The sequence below is a fragment of the Sarcophilus harrisii genome, chromosome 3 (genome assembly GCF_902635505.1).
Source record: "Sarcophilus harrisii chromosome 3, mSarHar1.11, whole genome shotgun sequence".
NCBI classification, from domain to species: Eukaryota; Metazoa; Chordata; class Mammalia; order Dasyuromorphia; family Dasyuridae; genus Sarcophilus; species Sarcophilus harrisii.
Window position 1 is genome coordinate 197,238,369 of NC_045428.1, and position 23,183 is coordinate 197,261,551.

General features: G+C 34.6%; 1 protein-coding gene across 3 annotated transcripts in view; it reads left to right on the plus strand.

The window, feature by feature from the left end:
- The window catches only part of ASB11 (ankyrin repeat and SOCS box containing 11), a 51,492-nt gene that overhangs the window by 3,185 nt on the left and 25,124 nt on the right, over positions 1-23,183 (plus strand). For all 3 annotated transcript variants that reach the window (XM_003765558.3, XM_031958970.1, XM_031958969.1), the window contains exon 2: positions 16,072-16,151. In XM_003765558.3, the coding sequence (XP_003765606.1) occupies positions 16,072-16,151 (80 nt within the window). The remainder of the gene's footprint in view (positions 1-16,071; positions 16,152-23,183) is intronic.

The following is a 23,183-nucleotide window of genomic DNA, read 5'->3' on the forward strand; positions in this document are numbered from 1 at the left end:
TTTAAAAACTTATTTCATGGACACTGAAACAACTATTTTGGGTAGACTTTCAAATTAATAGGCTATAGCTGTTTTACTTTTTAAATACCTGAAACTTGAACATAAATGTTTTTCCAACTGAATTAATTGTGTTGTTGAAATAATCTGCTGGTACAGAAGTTGTCATACAACCTTTTTATTTTAGCTGACCAAGCACTAGGAACATAAATTGTACTCTAAGAAAAATGTAGTGTGAATTAAACAAATTATTTTGAGTCCTCTTCTACATACCTCATCAAAAGTAAGCAAACATGTTTGTATAGTAAGCTTTCTCTTATTGAAATATGTTTGTAACCCTGTAGCATGTTTGTAACCTGTCAAATATCTAAAAATAATTATCCCCCAGAAGAAAATTCATTGTGAGTACTGCTCAAAAATTTATTTTGAAATTTAGAAATATTAGTTAGATTTTGCTATAAAGGGATAGAAAAAAATTGCTGTCAAAATTTCCCTAATGACATACAAATTAATTTTAGTCTTTAAAAACATAATCTTTCAAAAGTGAGAGATTAGATTTCAATAATATGCATAGCAGAATATAAAGGTTACAACAGTCAGAAAGCCTAGGCCAAGAGGTCGGGAGTTGGGTGGTGGTGGAGATTTCATTGCTCAGCAGAAGTAAGGAAGGCCTACAATATCACTTTTGTCGACCAGTGAAATAGCTTCCTGGAGGAGAGGATTATCAGGATGTATTAAGGGCTGCTAGTCCTCAGAGTCAACAGGGGTTGAGATCTTACTGGGAAAAGTAGAGGAAAGATAGATGAATTTTTTTCTTTGGTTGCAAAGCATAATAGATGAAAGGGGCATCTTCTCTTCTTTTCTCTCCTCTCCCCTCCTGTTTAGTTGGAGATTAAAATAAACAAAAAATCCCAACTCTATGTCCTATTTTTCCATCGACTATTAGTGATAGTATTTTGTAAGATACATTTTCTGATAAACTAGAAAATACTGTCCTAGAATGCTTATTTCCTTGAAAGTGGTTGGGTTATTATTTTACATGAAGATACTGAAACATGTTTTGCCAGTTTGGAAACAAAAGTAAGTTCTATTTTTAAGGAGATTAAAAAAAAATAACAAACTTGCTGTTCCTTGTATACAACATTCCACCTCTAATTTCAGTACTTTTTCTTTGCACCTGTTAACCCTGCCTTGAATTCATTCACCCTCTTTTTAGTTGTTTCTTGAAATCCTTACTTTCCTTCAAGGATTTTTAAAGTTCAGTTCCTAGAAGTGCTCTTTCTCAATATCCTCTTCTACTAGTATACCCCATTTCTAAATTACTTTGTTTTTATGTTATAACACCTATTTTATATTCACTTATGTGTATATGTTTGTTTTCCTCAAAAGAACATAAGCTTCTTTTGAGGACAGGGAAAGACTCTTATTTTTGTTTGTGCATTCATAACCAGTAGCGTAGCATTTAATAAATGTCCATTGGTTGTTATTTGCCCTTCATGGAGAGAAACTATTAATTTTGGAGTCAAGCAAATTAATATTCTTAATAAATATAGAATGCAAATGTATGTCCATTGGTTGTTATTTGCCCTTCATGGAGAGAAACTATTAATTTTGGAGTCAAGCAAATTAATATTCTTAATAAATATAGAATGCAAATGTAAGTGGCTCTTATAATCAAGAATCATCTAATTCTACTGGGAATTTTTCTCCATTCCCATTAAAATCAGTTTTCTAGATGGCACACTCTCAGAAGTCCTGACCTTAAATCCTGATGAATCTCTCTCATTTACCCTGCTTAACATCTCTCACTTTCAGTTTCTTCATTTATAAAACGTGGGGTTGGAGTTGATGGTCATAGGCCCTTATGTTATTAATTAGTATGTGTAGGTGTGGTGAGAATTTGCACCACTTATGTGTCTTTCAATGAACATATCTAAAATGAAATAATTCCATTCTGACTGAAAAAATTCAAGAATAAAGCCATATTTTGTCTTGAACTCATTCTGAAAGAGTGAGAATTTTAGTGTGGCTGAGGAGTTCCTTTATATAGATAGATTTGTTTCCTAGAAGTTCTGGGAGTAATCTCAGTTTCCAAATTTTTTCTCACCTAATGTCTGGATTCATGTCCGAGTTTTGCCATTTTCTTCTTGTGTGACCTTAGATAAGTTACTTACTTACCTCAGTAAGACCTTTCTTGGTCTCAGTTCTATGTAGAATTCAGGATGACCTCTAATATTCCTTTTGGCTTTAAATATTTGCCATCCAATGGACAGTGTATTAGATAGCATAGAATATATTTGTTTAATGTTAAAGATATTCACACGCTGGCAAGTAAAGCCTTAATCCAGACTAATATTTTTAAAGCCTATAATCTTAAATAGTGGTTACAAATTTGCTTTTTTCAGAGAAAAAAAAACCTACAAGGATGATGGAATTTTATTCTTTGCTTTTATAAGAAACATTATAACTATAGACCTTTAATCAATATCTGTTGCTTGTTCGATTATTTTAAGTTTATGCCTTGGATTCAGTTGACTTTTGAACCTTGTTTTTCTCTTGAATACCTTGAGTTTTGAACATGTTTCCACAAATATGTTTCCATCCCTTTTTATAGAAAAATATGAAGGATCAGCATTCTCTGCTGTTAATTTATAAGGTTATTGCCTTGTTAGACTTCTTGATGTTTTAACTTATGGAATGAGAGAATTGTAGAAATTGAATGAACCAAACAAAATGAATCCATCTTGTAAAACAGACTCCTTTTTGAGGAAACTGAATTCAATTTAGCTCTTAGAAAGTTTTATTTTGTTCTGTCCTCAAGTAGCTCTTTGCTTACTGGTGAGATTACAGAGCTTTTATTTCTCCTTGCTTTTTTTTTTTTTTTTTTCTTATTTAATAGTTTACTTTTCCTAATTGCATGTAAAAACAATTTTAACTTTTTTTTTTTTCAAATTTTGAGTTCTATATTCTTTCCCTTCTTTCCTCTCCCCCCTATCCCCATTGGGAAAGACAAGCAGTTTGACATAGTAATACAGATGTAGTCATATAAATAATATTTCCATGTAAGTCATTCTGTAAAAGAAAACAGACCAAAAAAAATAATAAAAGTAAAGAAAAAGTATCTCATTTGGACTGTATCAGTTCTTAATTTGGAGATAACACCTTTTATCATTAGTCTTAGAGAATTGGATCGGTATTGTATTGCTGAAAATAGCTAAGTTATCCACTGTAGATCACTAAACAGTATTGCTGTTTTTGTACACAATGATATCCTGGTTCTGCTCATTTCACTTTGGGTCAATTTATGTAAGTCTTTCCATGTTTTTTTGAGAGCATTCTGCTCATCATTTCTTAAAACACAATTGTATTCCATCACAATCATATTCAACAATTTATTCAGTCATTCCTCAATTGATGGACATTCCCTCAGTTTTAATTCTTTGCTACCACTAAAAGAGCTGATATATGATATCATATGAAAATATGATATATTTTATGCCTTAGCACAAGATTAATTTTTGTAAGGGTACCACATTTAGAAGAGAATTATGTATATTCATTTCTATTCCCATTCAGTCATCATCAGATATCTAATACAACTAACTTGTTTAAAGTTCTATTTGGATCCTTCTTTCTTGTTTATCTTTTTTACTAGATTTGGCTTCATGTGAAAGAAATACTTTGAGGTCTCAAGTATTATAGTTATACTTTCCATTTCTTCTGGTAAACCAATTAAATATTTCTTTAAGTGTTTAGATGTTGTGCAATTTGGTATGTATATCTTAGGTTTTGTTGTTGTGTATTGCCTCTCACACCTTTAAAGATATTGCTTTGTTTATCATAATTGCTGCCTTTGCTTTTTTTTTTTTTTTAACCTCTAAATCTATAAACGTACTTCTTGTAAACAACAGATTATTGGATTTTGCTTTCTAATCCGTTCTGCTATCTTCTTCCATTTAAAGATGAGCTTTCTTTGGCCTGTTTTCCAAGTCATTTGTTTTTGATAACATGTTTCACATTCTCTCCTATTTTTTTAATCCTTTGATTTCATTCTAATATTTATTATTGTCTCAAAGAATCATTGAGTTCTGTTTTGTCCCTTCTGTATTTCAGGGACCATGAAAACAATACTTGAGTATAGTTTTTATTTGAAACTATTTTCTCATTTTTAGTTGTCTGGTAGACAGCTATCACCCAGACATTACATACTTCTAAATTCTTATGTTGTCTTACTTTGCAAGGAATGGGCAGAATTGAGACCTGCTTCATGTATCCCCAGAATGGTACTGAAAGAACAGGGACAAGATGTGCTGGTGCAGCAGCAGCAGCAGTAGAGTAAGTTACTGAGTAGATCCAAGAACCCACGATAGTAGGCCAAGTTCTGTATTCTACCAAAGCAAAGGAGCTATAGTGGGAAGAGGGAGAGGCTGAGTAAAAATGAAGGATCAGTATTCTCTGCTGTTAATTCATAGAGTTATTGCCTTATTAGACTTCTTGATATTTGACTTTTGGAGTGAGAAAATTATGGGAATTGTATGAACCAAAATGAATGCATCTTGTAAAACTGACTCCTTTTTGAGACTTGCTTCATTTTCTTGTAAATTCTGCTTGCTTGCTTATTGTGAATTGAATGATATCCTATTCCATTTCCAGGAAAGTCCACCTCTTTCTTCCCAATTCCTATCCCTTTTCCAACTTGGAAAGTCCTTTATCATCATCTAATTTTGTATCCTGCTAATTGTTTTCTTTCAATGCATAAACATTTCTCTTACCCTGTATTTGGAGTCCAATGCCAAACCTAGGAGGCCTGGTTTCGATTTTTTTATGTGATCGGCATGCATTGCTTAATAAATTGTTATGCTTGGAAGTTTGGACCTTTGTTAATAATTTTAGATTTCACGCATCATGACAGACAGCTTTAATTGTTCTAATTCTTGCATAGAATTCCTGTTTTGGAGAATAAGGACTGGGGAAAATGTCTAACTTTCAAACTTTTTGTTTATATGATGTTGGATTCTATATAATAAATACATGTCAAAAATATTTTCCAACAAATATTAAAATTTTTAAAACTGACACTTAAAAGGAATCAGTTTCAATTACCTAGCCTCTATATCCTTTTTTAGGCTTATATTCCCCTACTGACCTATATAAACATATTCTTCCAGCCAAACTAGTTTGTAAACAAGGGGACCACATCTTACATATGTTCAGAAAAACTACATATTTGTGTTTTTTTGTGTGCTCTTAGTGATTTGCATAGTGATTTCTTTACAATTAGTGAGTAGTTGTTTAGCATTTGTTGAAAGAGATGAAGTGTTATTCTACCACCTTTATCTCCCCATCCTATTAGTGGAAGAACTTTAGTTTAGTAAGACTAATATACTATTTTAATAAGACTAATACACTAATACTGATAAATTGATATCAGTGGCTATGTGATTTCATCAATGTGTGTATTCCTTCCATCACTGCTCAATCCCATCTATGTCTACCTGTCCTTCTTAATGTTTTCTCATAGATATTTCATAAGAGTTCCACTATGGCACAAGTGGTTAGAGTATAGACCCAGGAGTCAGGAGGACCTGAGTTCAAACATGGGCTCAGACACAACACTTACTAACTGTGAGATGGAAAAGGGTGGAGGAAGGGAGGGGAGAATCACTTCACTCCTATTGCCTCACAAAAGGAAAAAAAAAGTTCCACATGCATATTAATGAAGCATGTGACCTTTTCATTGTCTTAATAGACACATCTTTTGTTTTTTCCTCCGGTAACTTAGTTAATCTGACAAAATGCTTTCCAAATCTTGATCTGTAACATGTATTTAACCTTCTGATCAATCATAAACCTCTCTATTTTTCAAAAGGAAAGAACCAATTTTGATTCTTTGAAGACTGAAGATAGTATTTTATCACACTTAGCCATATGATATCAGAGGAAATTGGTATGAAAATGCTGTCTCTGATTCAGAGAGAAGCTTGAGGTCATTAAAAAAACTGTGGTAATTCATTCCATTCTCCAGTTGTTCAGTTCTAGTTCTAACTGATTGTCTATTTGCAATGCCTGTCTCAGATATTTGTATTGATAGCAAGTTCTATCAGTTTGTTAGTCCAGATACTTTGTTATGGTCTTTATCCACTGTTTTTTTCCCTTGTGACTAGTTAGTTCTAAACTGTTTATTAAATTTTGGATCAAAGGCAAGATAGAGATTAGAGAATTTTAATATTTTATTTGAGAGGGAAAGTTTGTGCTGGGGCATATTACCCCCAGGGTATGTCTCAAAACATCCAGCAGGGAATGTGAGGTTCCCATGAAATATATATATATATGAAATATATATACATGTGCTCACTGAGAGCTGGAACGAACCATCAATCTGATTCTGACAGGGTAGAGGGTAGGACCATAAATTCTGATAAATTGGGACTAAGAACAATGACAGAATGGAGTTAGGCACTGGAAATTATGATAAATTGGGAAGGTCTGGAGTCATGATAGAAGGTCTTTCTCCTTATCTGGATTAAACTTTTACAATTTATAATCTTAGAGTAGCCAGCCCTAAATTCTAATGATTAGGAGGGAGGAGTAGTAGTATAACCAGGGGGATTGAGGCAGAACAATTAAGGAATTGAGGCAGAACAATTCAAGGAAACCAAGGCAGGACAATTAGGGAAACTGAGGCAGGACAGTAAAAGGGAATTGAGGCACAACATTCCACACTCTCTCTTCTGAATATTCAAATCATTGAATCACCGTCCTCTAGATACCTGGAAGGTCTCAGCACCATAATTTTGACCAACCCTATTTGAGGCAAATCAAAATAAAACTAGAATAAGGCAAGGACTTATAGTAAGGACAAGTCTCTCCCTGACAACCTCTGAGTTAACAGCAGTACAAAAGCTCCCTGTTGCAAACATGCCAGGTCCTCTACAGTTCTGGAGCAGCATCTCAGCCAGAGAATCCAGTGTGAGATGGACAGTTCAGTGTGAGTTAGATCTGTGGTCATTTGTGCACTTAACTCAGCCTCTGCTTATAGAGGGAGTAGCAGTGTTTGAGACAGTCATGCCCCCATCCTAAAAGAGGCAACCCAAGGCTGTCAGGAGACTCCAAAGGGGGAAGGGTGAGACTTGGAGTAGCTCCACCTGACCCTGCTCAGAACAAACAGGTGCTGCTATTAGGATACTAGGATCCAGATTTCTGAGCAGAGTTATCAGAGTATGCACAGTTAGACCATCAAGGCAGGCAAACCCCAAACTTTTAGAGGCCTGATATCAAAACTGCAATGTTCTTTGAGAATGCTGAAATACTAATTAAGGAACTGGGATTATAGGTGTAGAGAAACAGATCAGAAAGACTGCCAGTCCCAAGATGCCAGATGCTTGGAGATTTTCTGATCAGGCGATCAGAAAATAGTCCCCAAAAAACTGAGTCTGTCAGGGCAATTCCAACAGAATAAGGAGTTTCAAAGCTAAAGCATAATAAAAACGAAAAAAAAAGGACTGCTTAAAGGACTTCCAATTTAATCTGAACTGGTGAGACAGAGGGGTGGGGCAGAAGTGCCTAAGGTAAAGGTGAACAGAAAACTAGGGGTTCCCATTCATTCAAGTATTTGAGAAAAATCACCAGTTTCCCTAATAGGGAACTATCTCTTCCTCCCCTTTTTTCTCATGGAAAGGAATAAAAAAAAAAAAAAAAAAAAAGCAAATAAATTATCAAATAACCATCCCACATATAAATCCCGAGAGTGAATTAAAATTCCTATACATAGCAGACTAGTATAGTCCTAAAGATTCCTCAACATCCTTAACAACAATAGTTACAGAATTTTAACAATTTCCATCCCAAATCTTAAACACACAGTAATAAATGACCCAGTCAGGGTTTAACAATCATTGATCAACCATTGCTAAATCCCCATATCAGTCCAAAGTACATTAGGAGCAGGGGCGATGGTCTCTCATTCAAGAACTGCTTCGTTTGGGCAGATGCTCTCAGTCTATGCAGGGGGTGGAGGTGGTGTGCTGACAACAATCAATAAGCTGATCAGGTCCCAGAAGCAGTTCAATATAGCTGTAATTTGACCAAAATCTAGAACAAAACCCAAATCTAACAAATAAAGGTTAAAACAGTCTGAAATAGAAAAAGTGCAGCAAAATATGAAGAGGCCAGTATGTCCAGCAGCTTCCTATGTAAGAAGAAACAAGTTTTCCTCACAGGATAGACAAACTAGTCCCAACAAAGAAACAACAGTTAGATTTTACAGACCACTGTGCTAAATGTCCTCTCATTATTTAGAAACCTTTAAAAACCTGAATATCCACAGACATAATATCCAGTAACAGATAGATGACCAAGCTAAATACTCACTTGCCTAAATATTTAGGATATTATGGTTACATACAATCAGATTGGAAACAGCAAGGTATGACATAATTGAATTGCATTAATAGTACTTATTGACTTGTTCTGATCATAGAAATCAGTCATAGGAGGAAAAAAATGCAGAAACATGACTATAACATAAAAAAAAATCAAAACTGACTTTTCAGCACATACAGGATAAAATAGCCATAACTCCATTTTATTCCAGTTAATTTTCCCACTGGAAACTTTAAAACTCCCAAATAGTATTAACTACAAGCCCAAGAAATTTTGCCTTCAATAACATCCCATGAACCAAAGTTTCAGATAAATCCCAACTTGTATTTACCATGACCTTATATTGATAACAATAAGAAATTTGTCCCAGTAAATTCACATAGTTATCTTACATATCTAAGTAGATGTTTTATAGGTGAATATTATACAAATCATTTTGCTTTAAAATACCCAATATATAGAACAGAAACATTTTCAAAAGGACAAAGGAAAAAAAAAAACTTATTTTCAGAGGCCCTTTAAATGACTTCAGAATGACTCAATGCAATCAATTAAAACTTATACAGAATATCCTAATTCCACATAAAAGAATCTGAAAGACTCTTTAAACTGTTTTAGAAATAACCCTACCAAATTATTGATCACATTTATGACTATATTCCTAAACAAGGAGACCATTATGTATCTAAAGAAACAAATATTCAGTCAATTAACTTAAAAGTAGGTCTGTCTCTTTATGCATTGAAAGCCAAGAAGGTGAAAAGCTGCTGCCCACTTAATGGGGGGAAGGGGATTTCACGTGTCGACCCTTCCACCTCCAAAGAGGCAGCCACGAGCAGTAAGACAGGAAAGGTGAGTTGAATCTACACCCCTAAAGACAAAAGATTCCCTCCAGTTCCCCACTCAATTTTTCCCCATCCCTCCATTAAAACCTTTCCTCTTTCCTTCTTGCTACATACTTTAAACAATTTCCAACAACCTTCCTCACTAGATGCTCCATTGCTAAAGTAACAGAAAGCAGTTGAGGGGGAAGGGGAGTTGAATGTTTACCTTTGAAGACAAAAAATCTTCTCCCGTTTCTCCCTCCCTCACCTCTTTTCTCTCCTCCCAAATACCCTCCCAATACATTCTTTCTCCTCTCATTTCCTAAAATCATTCAACCCCACAATTGCTCCTTCTTAAATCATCTTCATTCTCCTTTCCTTTCCCCTCAAAACTTTTAAGACTCACAATACAGTGAATAGCTACATAACTCCATAAAGCATAACTTATAAAACTTTCAAATTACCCAATGTGTTTCAGAAGGTAACATACTTTACCTAATTAAACTGAACCAAATCAGATACAGCTTTAAAAAAAAGTTTTTCTTTCTTCTGCTTGAGTGTTCTCACAGCAATTAGCATCTCTTTTATCTGTCCAGGTAGAGCTTGAATTTTATTGCTCTGTCCCTTTAATCCTACTAGCAGGCTTTTCAGAAAAAAAAAACTTTTCTCCCAGTGTTTTAAACAATTCTTTATCATTGTTCTTAAAACTTTAACAGAGCCCTTTAACTAACAAAACAGACAAGTCACACAGGACACAAATCACACAAACATAGACTGCACAATTACAACGTTAAACAAAACATTTAATATATAGACTAGGGGCTTTTCCCCAGGAATAGTCCCTGAGGGAAGTTTGTTTCCGCTGGAGATTCTTTCCTCCCAGAATCCAAAAGGAGCTTTTCTAAGCTTCCAAGCCCCAGTTTGGTGCATTTCTTTGCCTTCCCAGAGAATGCCCAGAGATTAAAAAATATTCAAAACCAGGATAGTGCCTACAGTGTGGCACCCAGAACCAGACCCAGAACACAGAATTGTTCCAGAACACCCAGAGATGTTCCAGAAGACTACAGTTGTGCCACTGGCACACACAACCAGATATGTGTCTTAAACGACACTCAAATTTGTTGTCCAAAGACATTCAGAGCAGATGTCTTAGAAGATATCCAAAACAGATGGTATCATCCAGCATCCTGTTGATATCATTCTCAGAATTTAATGCCTGTTCGAATTTTATTATTCTGAGAATCCAGAAGCTAGCACAGACAGACAGAACAGGTAAACAGATCAGATTATGTCCTAAAACATCCAGATTTATTCTCCTGTGCCCAAATGAAGGTGTCTACCATTGAGCTGTGCTGCGGCTAAAAAACTCTCTTTCTGGAGAACCTGGAGAAATCCAGAGGGCTGTCCTCTCCAAGCAGAAAACCCAGATCTCCAGCCACCCCAAGGCCTAAGGGGGGAGACTCAAAGGTTTATAATCCCTAATCCTGCTCTTATTTTTGATATCTTGGTGGGACCTCCAAATGTAATGCCAGAGAAACTGAGGCAACATAGAGATTAGAGTTTTTAATATTTTATTTGAGAGGGAGGGATTGTGCTTGGGGGCATATTGCCCCCAGGGTTGATGTCTCAAAGCATCCAGCAGCAAAGGTGAGTTTCCCATGAAATATATATATGGTCTAAGAGACCAGGGTAGACTGAGGCAGGGGCAGAGTCTGAGCACTGAGAGCGGAACAGATCATCTGTTCTGGTTCTGACAGGGTGGGGGCTAAGGACCATAAATTCTTACAAATTGGGAGTAAAGGAGTTAGTCAAACTAGAACCAGGAAGTCTGAAGAGGTAGACAATGCCAATTAGGTATCTGAGATAGTACATCTGGGAGTTTTGTCTTTTGGAATGCCAGAGTGGCCACAGTCCTAATTATCTCAGTCCTAATGAGCAGGAGGGAGGTGTTGCAACCAGGAGGATTTAGGCAGAACAATAAAAGAAACTGAGACAGATCAGTTTAGGGAAACTGAGGCAGGACAATTAGGGAAACTGGGGCAGGACAATAAAAGGGAACTGTGGCACAACAAAAGCTATTTTTTTAAAGTCAAGATATTAATTTTTTTTTTTTGGAAATTCTTTTATCACTAGCCTAAAAATCTACTCAATTTTGCTTTCCTAATTTCTAATGAGAAATTTATTCCTTCTAGTTCTAAAATTGTCTGTTTTTGTTTTTTTCTCTCAAAGAATGGTTATTCTTTACTGTTAGCTTGGGTCTTGAAGAGTTTTATTTATTAAGAAGATTAGACCATTAAAATAACATATTTTGACAATGGAAGAGAGTTTCTTTAAGTACAAATATATGGTTATCTTCTAATTGAAAAACAAAGTTCATTCACATAAAATTAATCTCTGAATTGTTTTAATTGCCCAGGCTTCTTCTAGTAGGAATGATGTGTTCTTTATATGACCAAGATCAAAACTGCCTAGAGCATTGTAAAAGAAACAACTCCTTTGAAAGTTAGATTACATTGAATGTTATTATTTTTTTTCTTAGCTGTACCTCTGATTTCTTTTGTTTTTTCCTAATTAGGATTCCCTCTCTCCTGTTCTCCATTTCTTCTGTAAAGATAGTCTCTTTATTTATTTTGGCTTAATTTATTTTAAAGCAACTCTGTTCTTACCAGATCTCTTTTCCCTTACTCTAAAACATCACTTTTTCCCCTCTTCCTCTGCCTTTTGTTACATTTTCCCTATGTTTAGAGTTTTGCATATTAGTTCCTTTTTCTTGCTTGCTTTTTTCTAGTTATTTAGTTTTTTCCCTTAATTAAGTAGTCAAGTAAAACCTTTGGTTAATTAGTTTATGTTTTTATTTTGAGACTTTTTCTAGAAAAAATTTCCTTCCTTCATTTTCTTCATTATTTGTCTTTCCTTTCTACTTATTTTAGAACTTTATTCTTTGATCATGACCCTTATAGTTATTTAACCTTTCTTTAGTCTCTGTATTCCTTGTGGAACTAAAACTTCTAAGATACCTATTTTGGATTCCTTCTAAGTAGATGCTATATTTTTGTCTTGTATATCTTGTTTCCTGGCTACATCTTTTCAATTATGTCTCTATATGTCTTAGTTTGTAGCATACATTTTTTCTAGAGGTGACCTCCCTAAGTCTTCTTTCAATAGGCACTTGTTTTCTGTGTCCAGAAGTTCTAAGTAGATTTCTTATATTATTTCTTGCATTGTGGTGCATAGATTTTTTGTTTATTTTTGTAGGGATTTTCTAAAACTTGTGTTCTTCTGGGAACCCTATAATCCTTAAATTGTATCTATGTATTCTATCTTCGACATCATTGCTTACATGGAGATCATGCTTATTTTGAAATATTATTACTTTCTGTTTCTTTTTTTCTTCTTCAAGATTGTTCTTCACTCCCACTCATTTATGTGAGCCTCATCACCCTGGGATTCATGTTTTTCTATTCTATTAAAAGCAGTCAATTCTGCTTTCAAAATCCTTATTTCTTTTTTAAACTATTAAGGAACATTCTATTGTGGTTTCATGCTCTGCAGAATTATGCGGATCCTCTGATTTATTTTGTATTATTTTAGTTTCTTTTTATTTGCAATATTTATAAATAGAAGCCTGTATTCTTGTACCTGATTTGGAGACCACATTTATTTTTGAAATTAGTATATTCTCTGATTTTTTTTAATCTGCTTATGTTTAAGATCTTTAATTCCATTTTCTCTCTACTGAGATCTTTGATAATTTTAGTCTCTCCTCCCCACACCTACCTTATTTTTACTTTATTGTTCACTTTCTGATTTTTTTTCCCTTTGATGGTAGTTTCCCTAGGGACTAGATCTCAAAGCTGTCCTAGTCTCCTTCTATTTTGGGGTCATTCACAGTTCACCAGCCTAAATCTCTGCTCAAAGTAACTTCTTGGAGTACAGAATTGGCCCCCCTAGATATATGCTAGACTCTTTCCTACAGACTTAGAGTGTAATTGCCCCACATCACTGTGTGTCTTGCCCTAATTACTTTCTCTGGCTAAACTGATTGCACAGAATATACTACTACTCATTATTGCTAAACTACTCCTTGTTTTCACAACCTGATCAAATTTATGCCATTTGGATTTCTGCATTACTGAGAGGTTGGGGTTAGTGTATAGAGTTGAGTTCTATAAGCTCTGGCAATAAAAACACAGGCAAAAACCTGCTCCCTTTCTCAAAGAGCTCACCTTCTAATGGAAAAATTCATTTACCCTATGCAGATTGGCATTTTGTGCACAATTTATATGATTAGAGTTTTGCTTCTGGCACTGAGGTTTAAGTGATTTAACTGGAGTTCTAAAAGTTTTAAAGTAATTTGCTCAAGGTCACACAACTCATTTCTGAATAAAGGTATGAAGTTAGGTCTTGTTGAATGGAGGGCCATTTCTCTGTTTTGTTTCCTGTACTGCCTGTGCAAATGCTAACAGTATTTACTTCAAAATCAAGTCCTTGGATAATGGGATTATATGGAAGGGACTTTAGTTTTTATTTTGCCTAATCCCATCATTTTACAGATAAGGAAATTTAGACTCAGAAAAACTTTGCCAACATGACTTGATTAGCAGGTGTTAGAAATGAGATTCACACCTAGGCTTACAAATTTAGTAGTCCTTTCACAAACTGAACTACAATTTCCTCTGTGACATTAATTGCCGAGTGAAATAGAGATGTTGGCTTCTCATCTGTCTGTCTAAACAGGCCAACTTGTTTTCTGAGAGAGACTTAGACAATGCTGACATCACTGAATCTGCTTATTAGAGCAATTAGACATGTAAGGCTAGTACACTAGTTCTCCACAGTAACAACAGCATCTGCTTTGTCTCAGTGACATTACTAAAATCTGGTAAGATTAGACTCAAGAGAAAATAGGAAAATAAATATTAAATGATGCAAAGGCTGGATGACATTAATGAGAACAGCAGTTTCTTTATTACATTCAAGGAATTCTTTACTGGAATGAGATTAAACACAGGATTAAAAAACTTCTAAAGTGATTTTTGCATGTTCTTGACTTTTAGAAACAGAATGAACTATTATAGGTGCACAGATTTGTTCTTTTTAGTGTTTTTTCTGAAGAACAGTAACCATAATTTTGTGTATACAATCTCCTTTGAGCCTTACAACAACTTTGTGAAGTTAAGTACTTTATATTATTATATAAAACTTTGTATATTCGATATTCTTCTATGTATTCTATATTCTAGTCTATATGTATTGCTATATGTAAAGGGTCAAAAATCTGAAGAAAGGTGTTAACTCAGTGGAGTTGATAATACAGTGGTTATCTAGTTTAGCATGGTAATTAATAGTTCTCTAGTTCAGTATGATTGATTTAATCTTACAACAAATAATGGTTCCCTAGTGATATAATGATTGGTTTATACTCAGTATACTGTAATGAAGTAATTATAATAGAGTATATAAACTGGGGACAAACTCAGCCCAAGACAGAGAAGACTTGACCTGCCTTCTGGTGGCTCTCTTGCCTCCTTCAATCCATCTGAAGTTCCCCAGAAAGCCAGCCTGGCCCCAGGTGAAGGAGACAGACTGTGAAGGAGATAATAAAGACTTTAGACTTTATTCCTGACTATTCTCGTGGTGATTATTCTGCTGAAACCAAGGCTGGTCCTGAGACCTCCAGAAAGCTAACAAGAACATTACAACTATATATGTTCTTTATTACTATCCCCTCTTTATAGATGAGGAAATAGAGATTGTGAATTTTGCTAAATGTAACATAGTTGGTAAGTGTCTGAGGAAGTTTTTGAACCCTTAGAATCTGCAGACTCAGAATCTAACACACACTACTCTATCATGCTTTGGCAAATATCAGCTTATCATCTAACATTTATCAAATAAGTGTTAGATGATAAGTAAGATGGTACGTGTGTGTATAATAGCTGATATATAACATGTATAACCTTTACAAAGCATTTAATATGATGGTCTCATTTGAACCTCACCCACACCTATAAATTATATGCCAACTTACCCATTTCACTTATAAAGAAATGAATCTGAAAGATGATCAATGACATCCAGGGTCATACAATTAATAAATTTCTGAGGCAGGATTTGGCTTCATGTCTTTCTGACTTTTCACCTGGTATTCTAGTCTCTGTGCTTTTGTGTATGACATGGTATGTACTCAAATATTTATTCATTCCCTGATTGAAGCCAGGTTTAGGGTAGCAGTATATTTTTGCAATTTTTCTACTGGGAATTTTGTGCTTAGATAAAGCTTAGCACATTGAAGTCACATAAACAATTCTATTTGTTTTCCTTTCTAAACATTGTAAAAATAGTGAAGATTTCCCTTCTATATTTGATTATGATTATAAAATCTGCCAAGTTATTGAGTCCATATCTCTCAGCCAAATTTCCTTAGCCCAAGTGAAACATGGTTATACTGAGCAATAGAAATCAAAATAAATTTGCTGATTGAATTTTTTGGTAGGTAGAAGAAAGCATGGAGTGGCAAGAAAGATATGTGTGAAATATAGTGTTAACATGAATTATTCCCTATGTAAGTCATATTTGGAACTGTCTTCAAGTACTAGACATCATATAGTGATGATCCAATCAAAATTTATCCTTTCCTTCAAGTTCCCTCTATCAAATTGTGATGAAAATGATAAAATGCAACTTTGAAAGGGACTATGCAGGATCATCCGTATGTTGAATGAGCTAGGGTTCTTTGGTTTTTAGAACAAACTGCAGAGTGGACATCTTTGTATTCTGTCTTCTCAAATATCCTTTCCTAATAAGTTGTTGGGGGGAATAATTCATAAAAGCATCATTATATTTGGTTTTAATTTTTTTATTTCAGAATCCTGGGCTGACCGATCCCTGCTTCATGAAGCTGCATCTCAAGGACGTCTCCTTGCTCTCAAAACTTTAATTGCACAAGTAAGTAATTGAAGGATTGTCTCAAAAGCATTTTTAGTGCTTATATTGAAATGGAACCTTGACCTTCATATAATGATTGGTTTATACTCAGTATACTGTAATGAAGTAATTATAATAGAGTATATAAACTGGGGACAAACTCAGCCCAAGACAGAGAAGACTTGACCTGCCTTCTGGTGGCTCTCTTGCCTCCTTCAATCTATCTGAAGTTCCCCAGAAAGCCAGCCTGGCCCCAGGTGAAGGAGACAGACTGTGAAGGAGATAATAAAGACTTTAGACTTTATTCCTGACTATTCTTGTGGTGATTATTCTGCTGAAACCAAGGCTGGTTCCAAGACCTCCAGAAAGCTAACAAGAACATTACATTGTTCTTCTTACAACCCATGATCTTTGGTGCTGTCATATAGACCACCATTTCCCAAATTACATTTTGAGGTTCCCAGGTGTTCTGAATTATATGAATAGAAAATATGTAATGCCAGTGATTAACTAATACTTTCTTCTTTAAATATTATACATGCAATTATATAAAGTACATATTACATATGATAATTTAAAAATAAAAATAGACATAATTCCCTCAATTTTCTAATATAACTTCCCTGACCTTCCTTTGCTTTATCCCAGAGATAATTTAATATAATTAGACTCAATGAATCAATATTAAAAGTCTACTCTGTGCTAGATACAATATTAGGTGCTGGGGATAAATACAAAAGTAAGGTAATTTTCAACCTCAATGAATTAATGTTCTAACTGGAAATACTGTATGCATATATATAAATTTATAAAACACACACATATATCCATGCAGAAGATAAGAGGGTAGCCTTGCCAGTGAGACTGAGGAAGACCTGGAAAAGCTTCTCATGTAGAAGATGGTGATTGAGCTGAGTCCCGAGGAAAATCAGGGATAAAAAAAAAAAAAAAAAAAAAAAAAGCTGAGATGAGCAGGGAGACCATTCCAAGAGGTGATAATCAAATTTTTAATTAGGGAAAATTACTTCATCAGTTATGATAGCATAAAGCAGAGTGCAAAACATCTTCAAGTAATAAGAAAAGTTAGGTGGTATTGCTACAGCCCAGGTGAGATATCATGAGAGTTTGTATTAGGGTGATAGTCATGTGAAGGGGACTGATACCAGAGATCAGGAGATAGAGATTAACCAGATTTTATCCTAGATTGGCTATGTAGAATACATGAGAATGAGTAATAAAGGATGATATCATGATTGAGAACATGTGTCACTAGTGATGGAAGTACCCTCAACAGAAATAGGGGATTTTGAAAGGAGTGGGTGAGTTGGGACTGGAAAGAATGTTATGACTTTTGTTTTGAAAATATTGAATTTGAAGTAGTTGATCATATAAGAGAGAGATATTTTGGGAGTCATTGATATAGAGATGATGATTAAACCCATGGGAACTGATTAGGTAATCAAATGAGAGTAGGTAGACAATAGAGTTGAAGACCAAGGAAAAACCTTTAGAATACATTTATGGATAAGAGGAATAATACTGATGATGATTAGCAAGGGAGACCTATAAGAAAAAGATAAATGGATAGGAGAAATGAGACAACAGTGACGCTCAAGAGGGGAGGGTCAAAGAGAGAGTGAATTTCTAGGAAAAAAGGGTGTCAGTGGCAAAGGCTACTGAGAGGTAAAGAATGAAGACTGAGGAAAGACCATTAGGTTTGGCAATTGAGAGATCCTTGGTAATTTAGAAGAGAGAATTATAATTTCAGTTATGAGATTAGAAATCATATTATAGAGCACTTGGAAGTGAGGGAGAGAAAGAATAAAAAAGGAAACAAGTCTAGCTTTTTCAATAAGTTTGGCTGAGAAAGGGAGGATGATGAGATACAGTAAGGTTTTTTTTTTTTAGGAACAAGAAAGACTCTCTTAAGTTTGTACATAGCAAAGAAGGAACTAGTAGATAGGAGGATATTGAAGATTACAAAGACAGAATGGATTGTAGTAAGAAGAAAAGACTATAGTAATCTTAATCATTACAGCTAAAGACCAAAACCTGTGACTGGATTAGATTGAAAAATACTACTTTAGATAATTTATTCCTTCCTATTAATATTAAAATACTATACCAATCTTCTGCTTTCCCCTCCTTTTCTGCCTCCCTCCTTCCTTCCCTTCCTTCGACATTGATCATATTCCTTTTTCATGCATTGAACTATGCTAAGTACATATGAATGTGTGTATGTGCATATGTATATGTGTGTACATGCATGTATTAGTGGTAGATCATAAAAATATGGTCCATTGCCTCCATAAGTTTATAATCTAGCTGTGGTGATTAGATATGTACACTTATAAATGTTTTTACTCCAAATTAGGATATGATCAATGCATAAAAGTCCTCTCCTGAGATTGCCCTGTGTTCTTCCAATTTTTTTCTAGTTATTTCTTGGGCTTTTGAGGTCATCCTTTATCATGCAGCTCTTCTCTTTTCTTCCATTGCTATTTTTACATTTCACCCTGTCTATGAAATTTTTCTAGCAAACAATGATGAGAGACTTTGGGCATCCAAAATTAATCATTTTATTCTTGTTGTCCTTCAGCACTTTCCTACCTTGGATGTCTGCCCTTCTATACAGTGGCAATGGGAAAAAAAGTATTTTGATAAAAGTATTTAAGTTTATTCCCAGTAACCAGACTCAGTATTTAAGCAAATTTGCTTACATAACCATTTGCTCACATAACCTAGCAACACTCATTGTAACAGAAGGTCCTAGTTTGCTTAAATGGTACCAAAATAAAAATGGTAAGGAAAAATTAGGTTAATAATGATATAGGACCTTTAGAGAAGTAGGAACTAGATCATTATTACTATTGAATCCTCACTGAGGGTTTACAGTGTGCTAAATATGGTCCAGTTTATACATATTACAAAGTCTTTGCTCTTTAAAAGGACATATAAGGTGGAATTTTTCAGATCTTTTTATTTCATCCTACCTTTCCAATGTGCCCCACTAAGAAGAAAGAAGTTAATTTATTTCAATAAATATTTTTGAATACCTACTATGTGCAAGGCATTGTGGGTGATAAAAGAAAAATAAATATATTGTATAGAATATAGACTTCTTTTAAAAAATTTATTATAGCTTCTTATTTACAAGTTATATGCATAATTTAACAGCATTGACAATTGCCAAAACTTGTTCAAATTTTTCCCCTTCTTCCCCTCCCCTCTCCCCCAAATGGCAGGTTGACCAATACATGTTAAATATATTAAAGTATAAATTAAATACAATATTACTATACATGTCCAAACAGTTATTTTGCTGTTCAAAAAGAATCGGGTTTTGAAATATTATACGATTAGCCTGTGAAGGAAATAAAAAATGCAGGCAGAAAAAGGTAGAGGGATTGGGAATTCTATGTAGTAGTTCTTAGTCATCTCCCAGAGTTCTTTTTCGCTGGGCATAACTGGTTCAGTTCATTACTGCTCTATTGGAACTGATTTGGTTCATCTCATTGCTGAAGATGGCCAGGTCCATCAGAATTGATCATCATATAGTATTCATGTAAGTATCTCCAGGCCTTTCTGAAATCATCCTGTTGGTCATTTCTTACAGAACAATAATATTTCATAATATTCATATACCACAATTTATTCAGCCATTCTCCAATTGATGGGCATCCACTCAGTTTCCAGTTCCTGGACACTACAAAGAGGACTGCTACAAACATTCTTGCACATACAGGTCCTTTTTTCTTCTTTAAAATCTCTTTGAGATATAAACCCAGTAGTAACACTGCTGGATCAAAGGGTATGCACAGTTTGATAACTTTTTGAGCATAGTTCCAAATTGCTCTCCAGAATGGCTGGATGTAGAATATAGACTTCTTTAAGGTAGGTGCTATTGCCTGAATAGATAAATGCTCATTGAATTGAAATGGATTGAGAACATGAAAAACCTTAGCATAATGTCTGGTATATAATAGATCCTTAAAAAGTTCTCATTGATTTGACTCAACTACTTGTCTTGCAGAAATAATGTAATATATAATAAATCTTTCCAGTAGGGTTATGATGAAGGTTGGTTTAATATGAAAAGATGAGCAAAAGGTTAGCTTCTTTGGAGTAAGCGCCAAGTTTCCTCTTAAGTACTCTGGTATTTAAAGTTGAAAAATGCTGTTTACTTGCCTTCCACCCCTGAGTGGCTCCAATTTCCATCACATATAGCAGTCTGAAGTACTACATTTTAACAAAATAAACCTTATTTCATTATGTCCTCTTTGACATATAATCCATTAAAGTTAAACATAGGGGTAGCTATGTGGCCGGGAGTCAGGAAGACAAATCTTCCTGAGTTCAGATCTGGCCTCAAACATTTATTCTCTGTGTGACCCTGGGCAAATCACTTTACCATGTTTGCCTTAGTTTCCTTATTTGTAAAATGAGCTGAAGAAGGAAATAGCAAACCACTGTCTTATCTTTGCTAAGAAAACTCCAGATGAGGTCAGAAATAGTCGGACATAACTGAAAGACTCAGCAACAAAAAATAAATCACGTTACTTTGCCAAAATTAAGATTGGAGAGCCTTCCTTGTCCCTAAAAGTGAATTACTGATAAAGCATATTTTCAGTAAAACCTTTATTTTAAAACATTTGTTTTAGTAAACAATTTATTCACAACATTTTTTCCTCTGTCCCAAGTATCTCTTCTATCCCTTTCTGCTTTTAAAATGATGAGATTGGTTACATTATCAGCATCTAGGAAATTGAATGAGTGCCCATCAATTGAAGAATGGCTGAATAAGTTATGGTATATGAATGTTATGGAATATTGTTGTTCTATAAGAAATAATCAGCAGGATGATTTTAGAGAGGCCTGGGGAGACTTACATGAACTGATGTTAACTGAAGAGAGCAGAATCAGGACATCATTGTACATAGCAACAGCAAGATTATATGATGGTTAATTCTGATGGATGTGACTCTTCTCAACAATGAGATTATTGAGGCCAGTTCCAATGATCTTATGATGAAGAGAGCCATCTACACCCAGAAAAAGGACTGTGGGAACTGAGTGGGGATCGCAATATATCATTTTCACTCTTTTTTGTTGTTTGCTTGCATTTTATTTTCTTTCTCATTTTTTCCCTTTTTGATCTGATTTTTCTTATGCAGCAAGATAATTGTATAAATTATGTATACATATATTAGATTTGACATATATTTTTTAACATGTTTAACATATATTGGATTACTTGTTATCTAGGGGTGGGGTTGAGGGGAAAATTTGTAACATAAAGATTTGCAACAGTCATGTTGAAAAATTATCCATATTTTTGAAATTATCCATGTTTTGAAAGTAAAAAGCTTTAATTAAAAAAATTATCAGCAACTACAATCATTAATTTTTGGTCTGTTTAATATTTAGGAGCCACAGTGCTGTGGAAAGAGTACTAGGAGTGGGATCACAAGTATTTGGCATTAAAAGATACTAGTCTCTCTTTTAATAGATGAACAAACTAAGGCCTGTAGAGCCTGTGTTTTGCTTTGTGTCACAATTCTGAGATTTAAGTGTGACATGATGTACGATACCACCTTTCTGAGCTTTGGTTTCTTAATCTATACAATTAAGATATTTGACTAAGTAGAGTCTTAAAAGTTTTTTCCAATTCCAAAATTCTGTGATTCCAAGAACTTTTCAGCAACTCCAAAATTTTCTATAGCACACTGCTGCCATCTTGTGAGCAGGTTGGTTTTTAAGCATTCAGCTTTTTCACAATGCAAGTCATATCTAAAAAATGGGGGGAAAAAACTTTCTAAATTACATAAAATGATTAATTTGAAACTTTGTTCTAAATTTGGTTGATCTGGTTGATCTGAAGATTTGACAGACCCATAGAAACAAGAGTAGGACAAGAACTGAAGGGCTCAGCAACAAGAAGTAGGAGAAGCTCTAACTATGTGGGGAATTGGCATCTAGATATCCAGCAGTGAGCAAGTAGAGGTGTAGGCAAGGTGTTATGGCACAGATATTGAATATCTACTCATGGGCCTTGAGGCTCAAAGGCAGAGCTACTACCCTGCAAAGACTTGAATACATTTGGAATTAAAAACTCCTATTTCCCTATCAGTTTTAACAAAGGTACAGCCCTCTCCAGGATCTTATGAAATACATAGTGGAGGGTTTTATTATCCTTCTTTATAGATGAAGAAACTGAGGCTTAGGGTGGTGGTGTTGACCTGGCTATATCTCAAGGCTATAAAGTGACTGAAACAGGATTTGAATCCCAGTCTTTCTTCACACTAAGTTTTTCCCACTGCCCTACATACCCAAACCTACTAAGTTACCAGTAATCTCTTAATGACCAAATTTGATAGTCTCTTCTTAGTCCTGTCCTTCTCAGCCTGTCCGCTGCATTTGGCATTGCTGTCTGACTTCTCTTGGATATTTTTTCTTTGGGTTTTCGTTATACCCATCTCTCTTGGTATGCTTTTAACCTGTTTGACCACTGTTTCTGTTTCTTTTTGCTGTATCTTTACATCACATCTCCTAAGTGGGGCATTCCTTAACTTTCTATCCTGGGTCCTTTCCAATTTTTTCTCCTAGAGCTCTCATTTCATTTATAAAGGCATTTTAGCCTTTTTTTTTTTTTTTTTTAAACTTTTGCTTCATCTCTTTTTAGGAAATCTATTTGAATTTATGCCCAAACTATCCTAGGAGGGAGCTAAATAGTAAAGTGCATAGAGCTCTGGGCCCTGGAGTCAAGAAGACTGAGTTAAAATCTAGTCTCATATACTTATTAACTGTATGACCCTGGAAAGTCATTTTACCTTTGTCTCACTTTCTTCAACTGTAAAATGGATATAATAATAGCATCTACATCCGAGGGTTGTTTTTAGGATCATATGAGATAATTGTAAAACACACTGTCTCTGGCTCATAGAAAGTGTTTAATTATTTCCTCCTTTCTGCCTTGTTTCATGCTTACTGGTAGATTTTTTGATGTAATTCTTTTCTTCTGAGCTTGTGTCTTATATATCTCTTTTACCATAA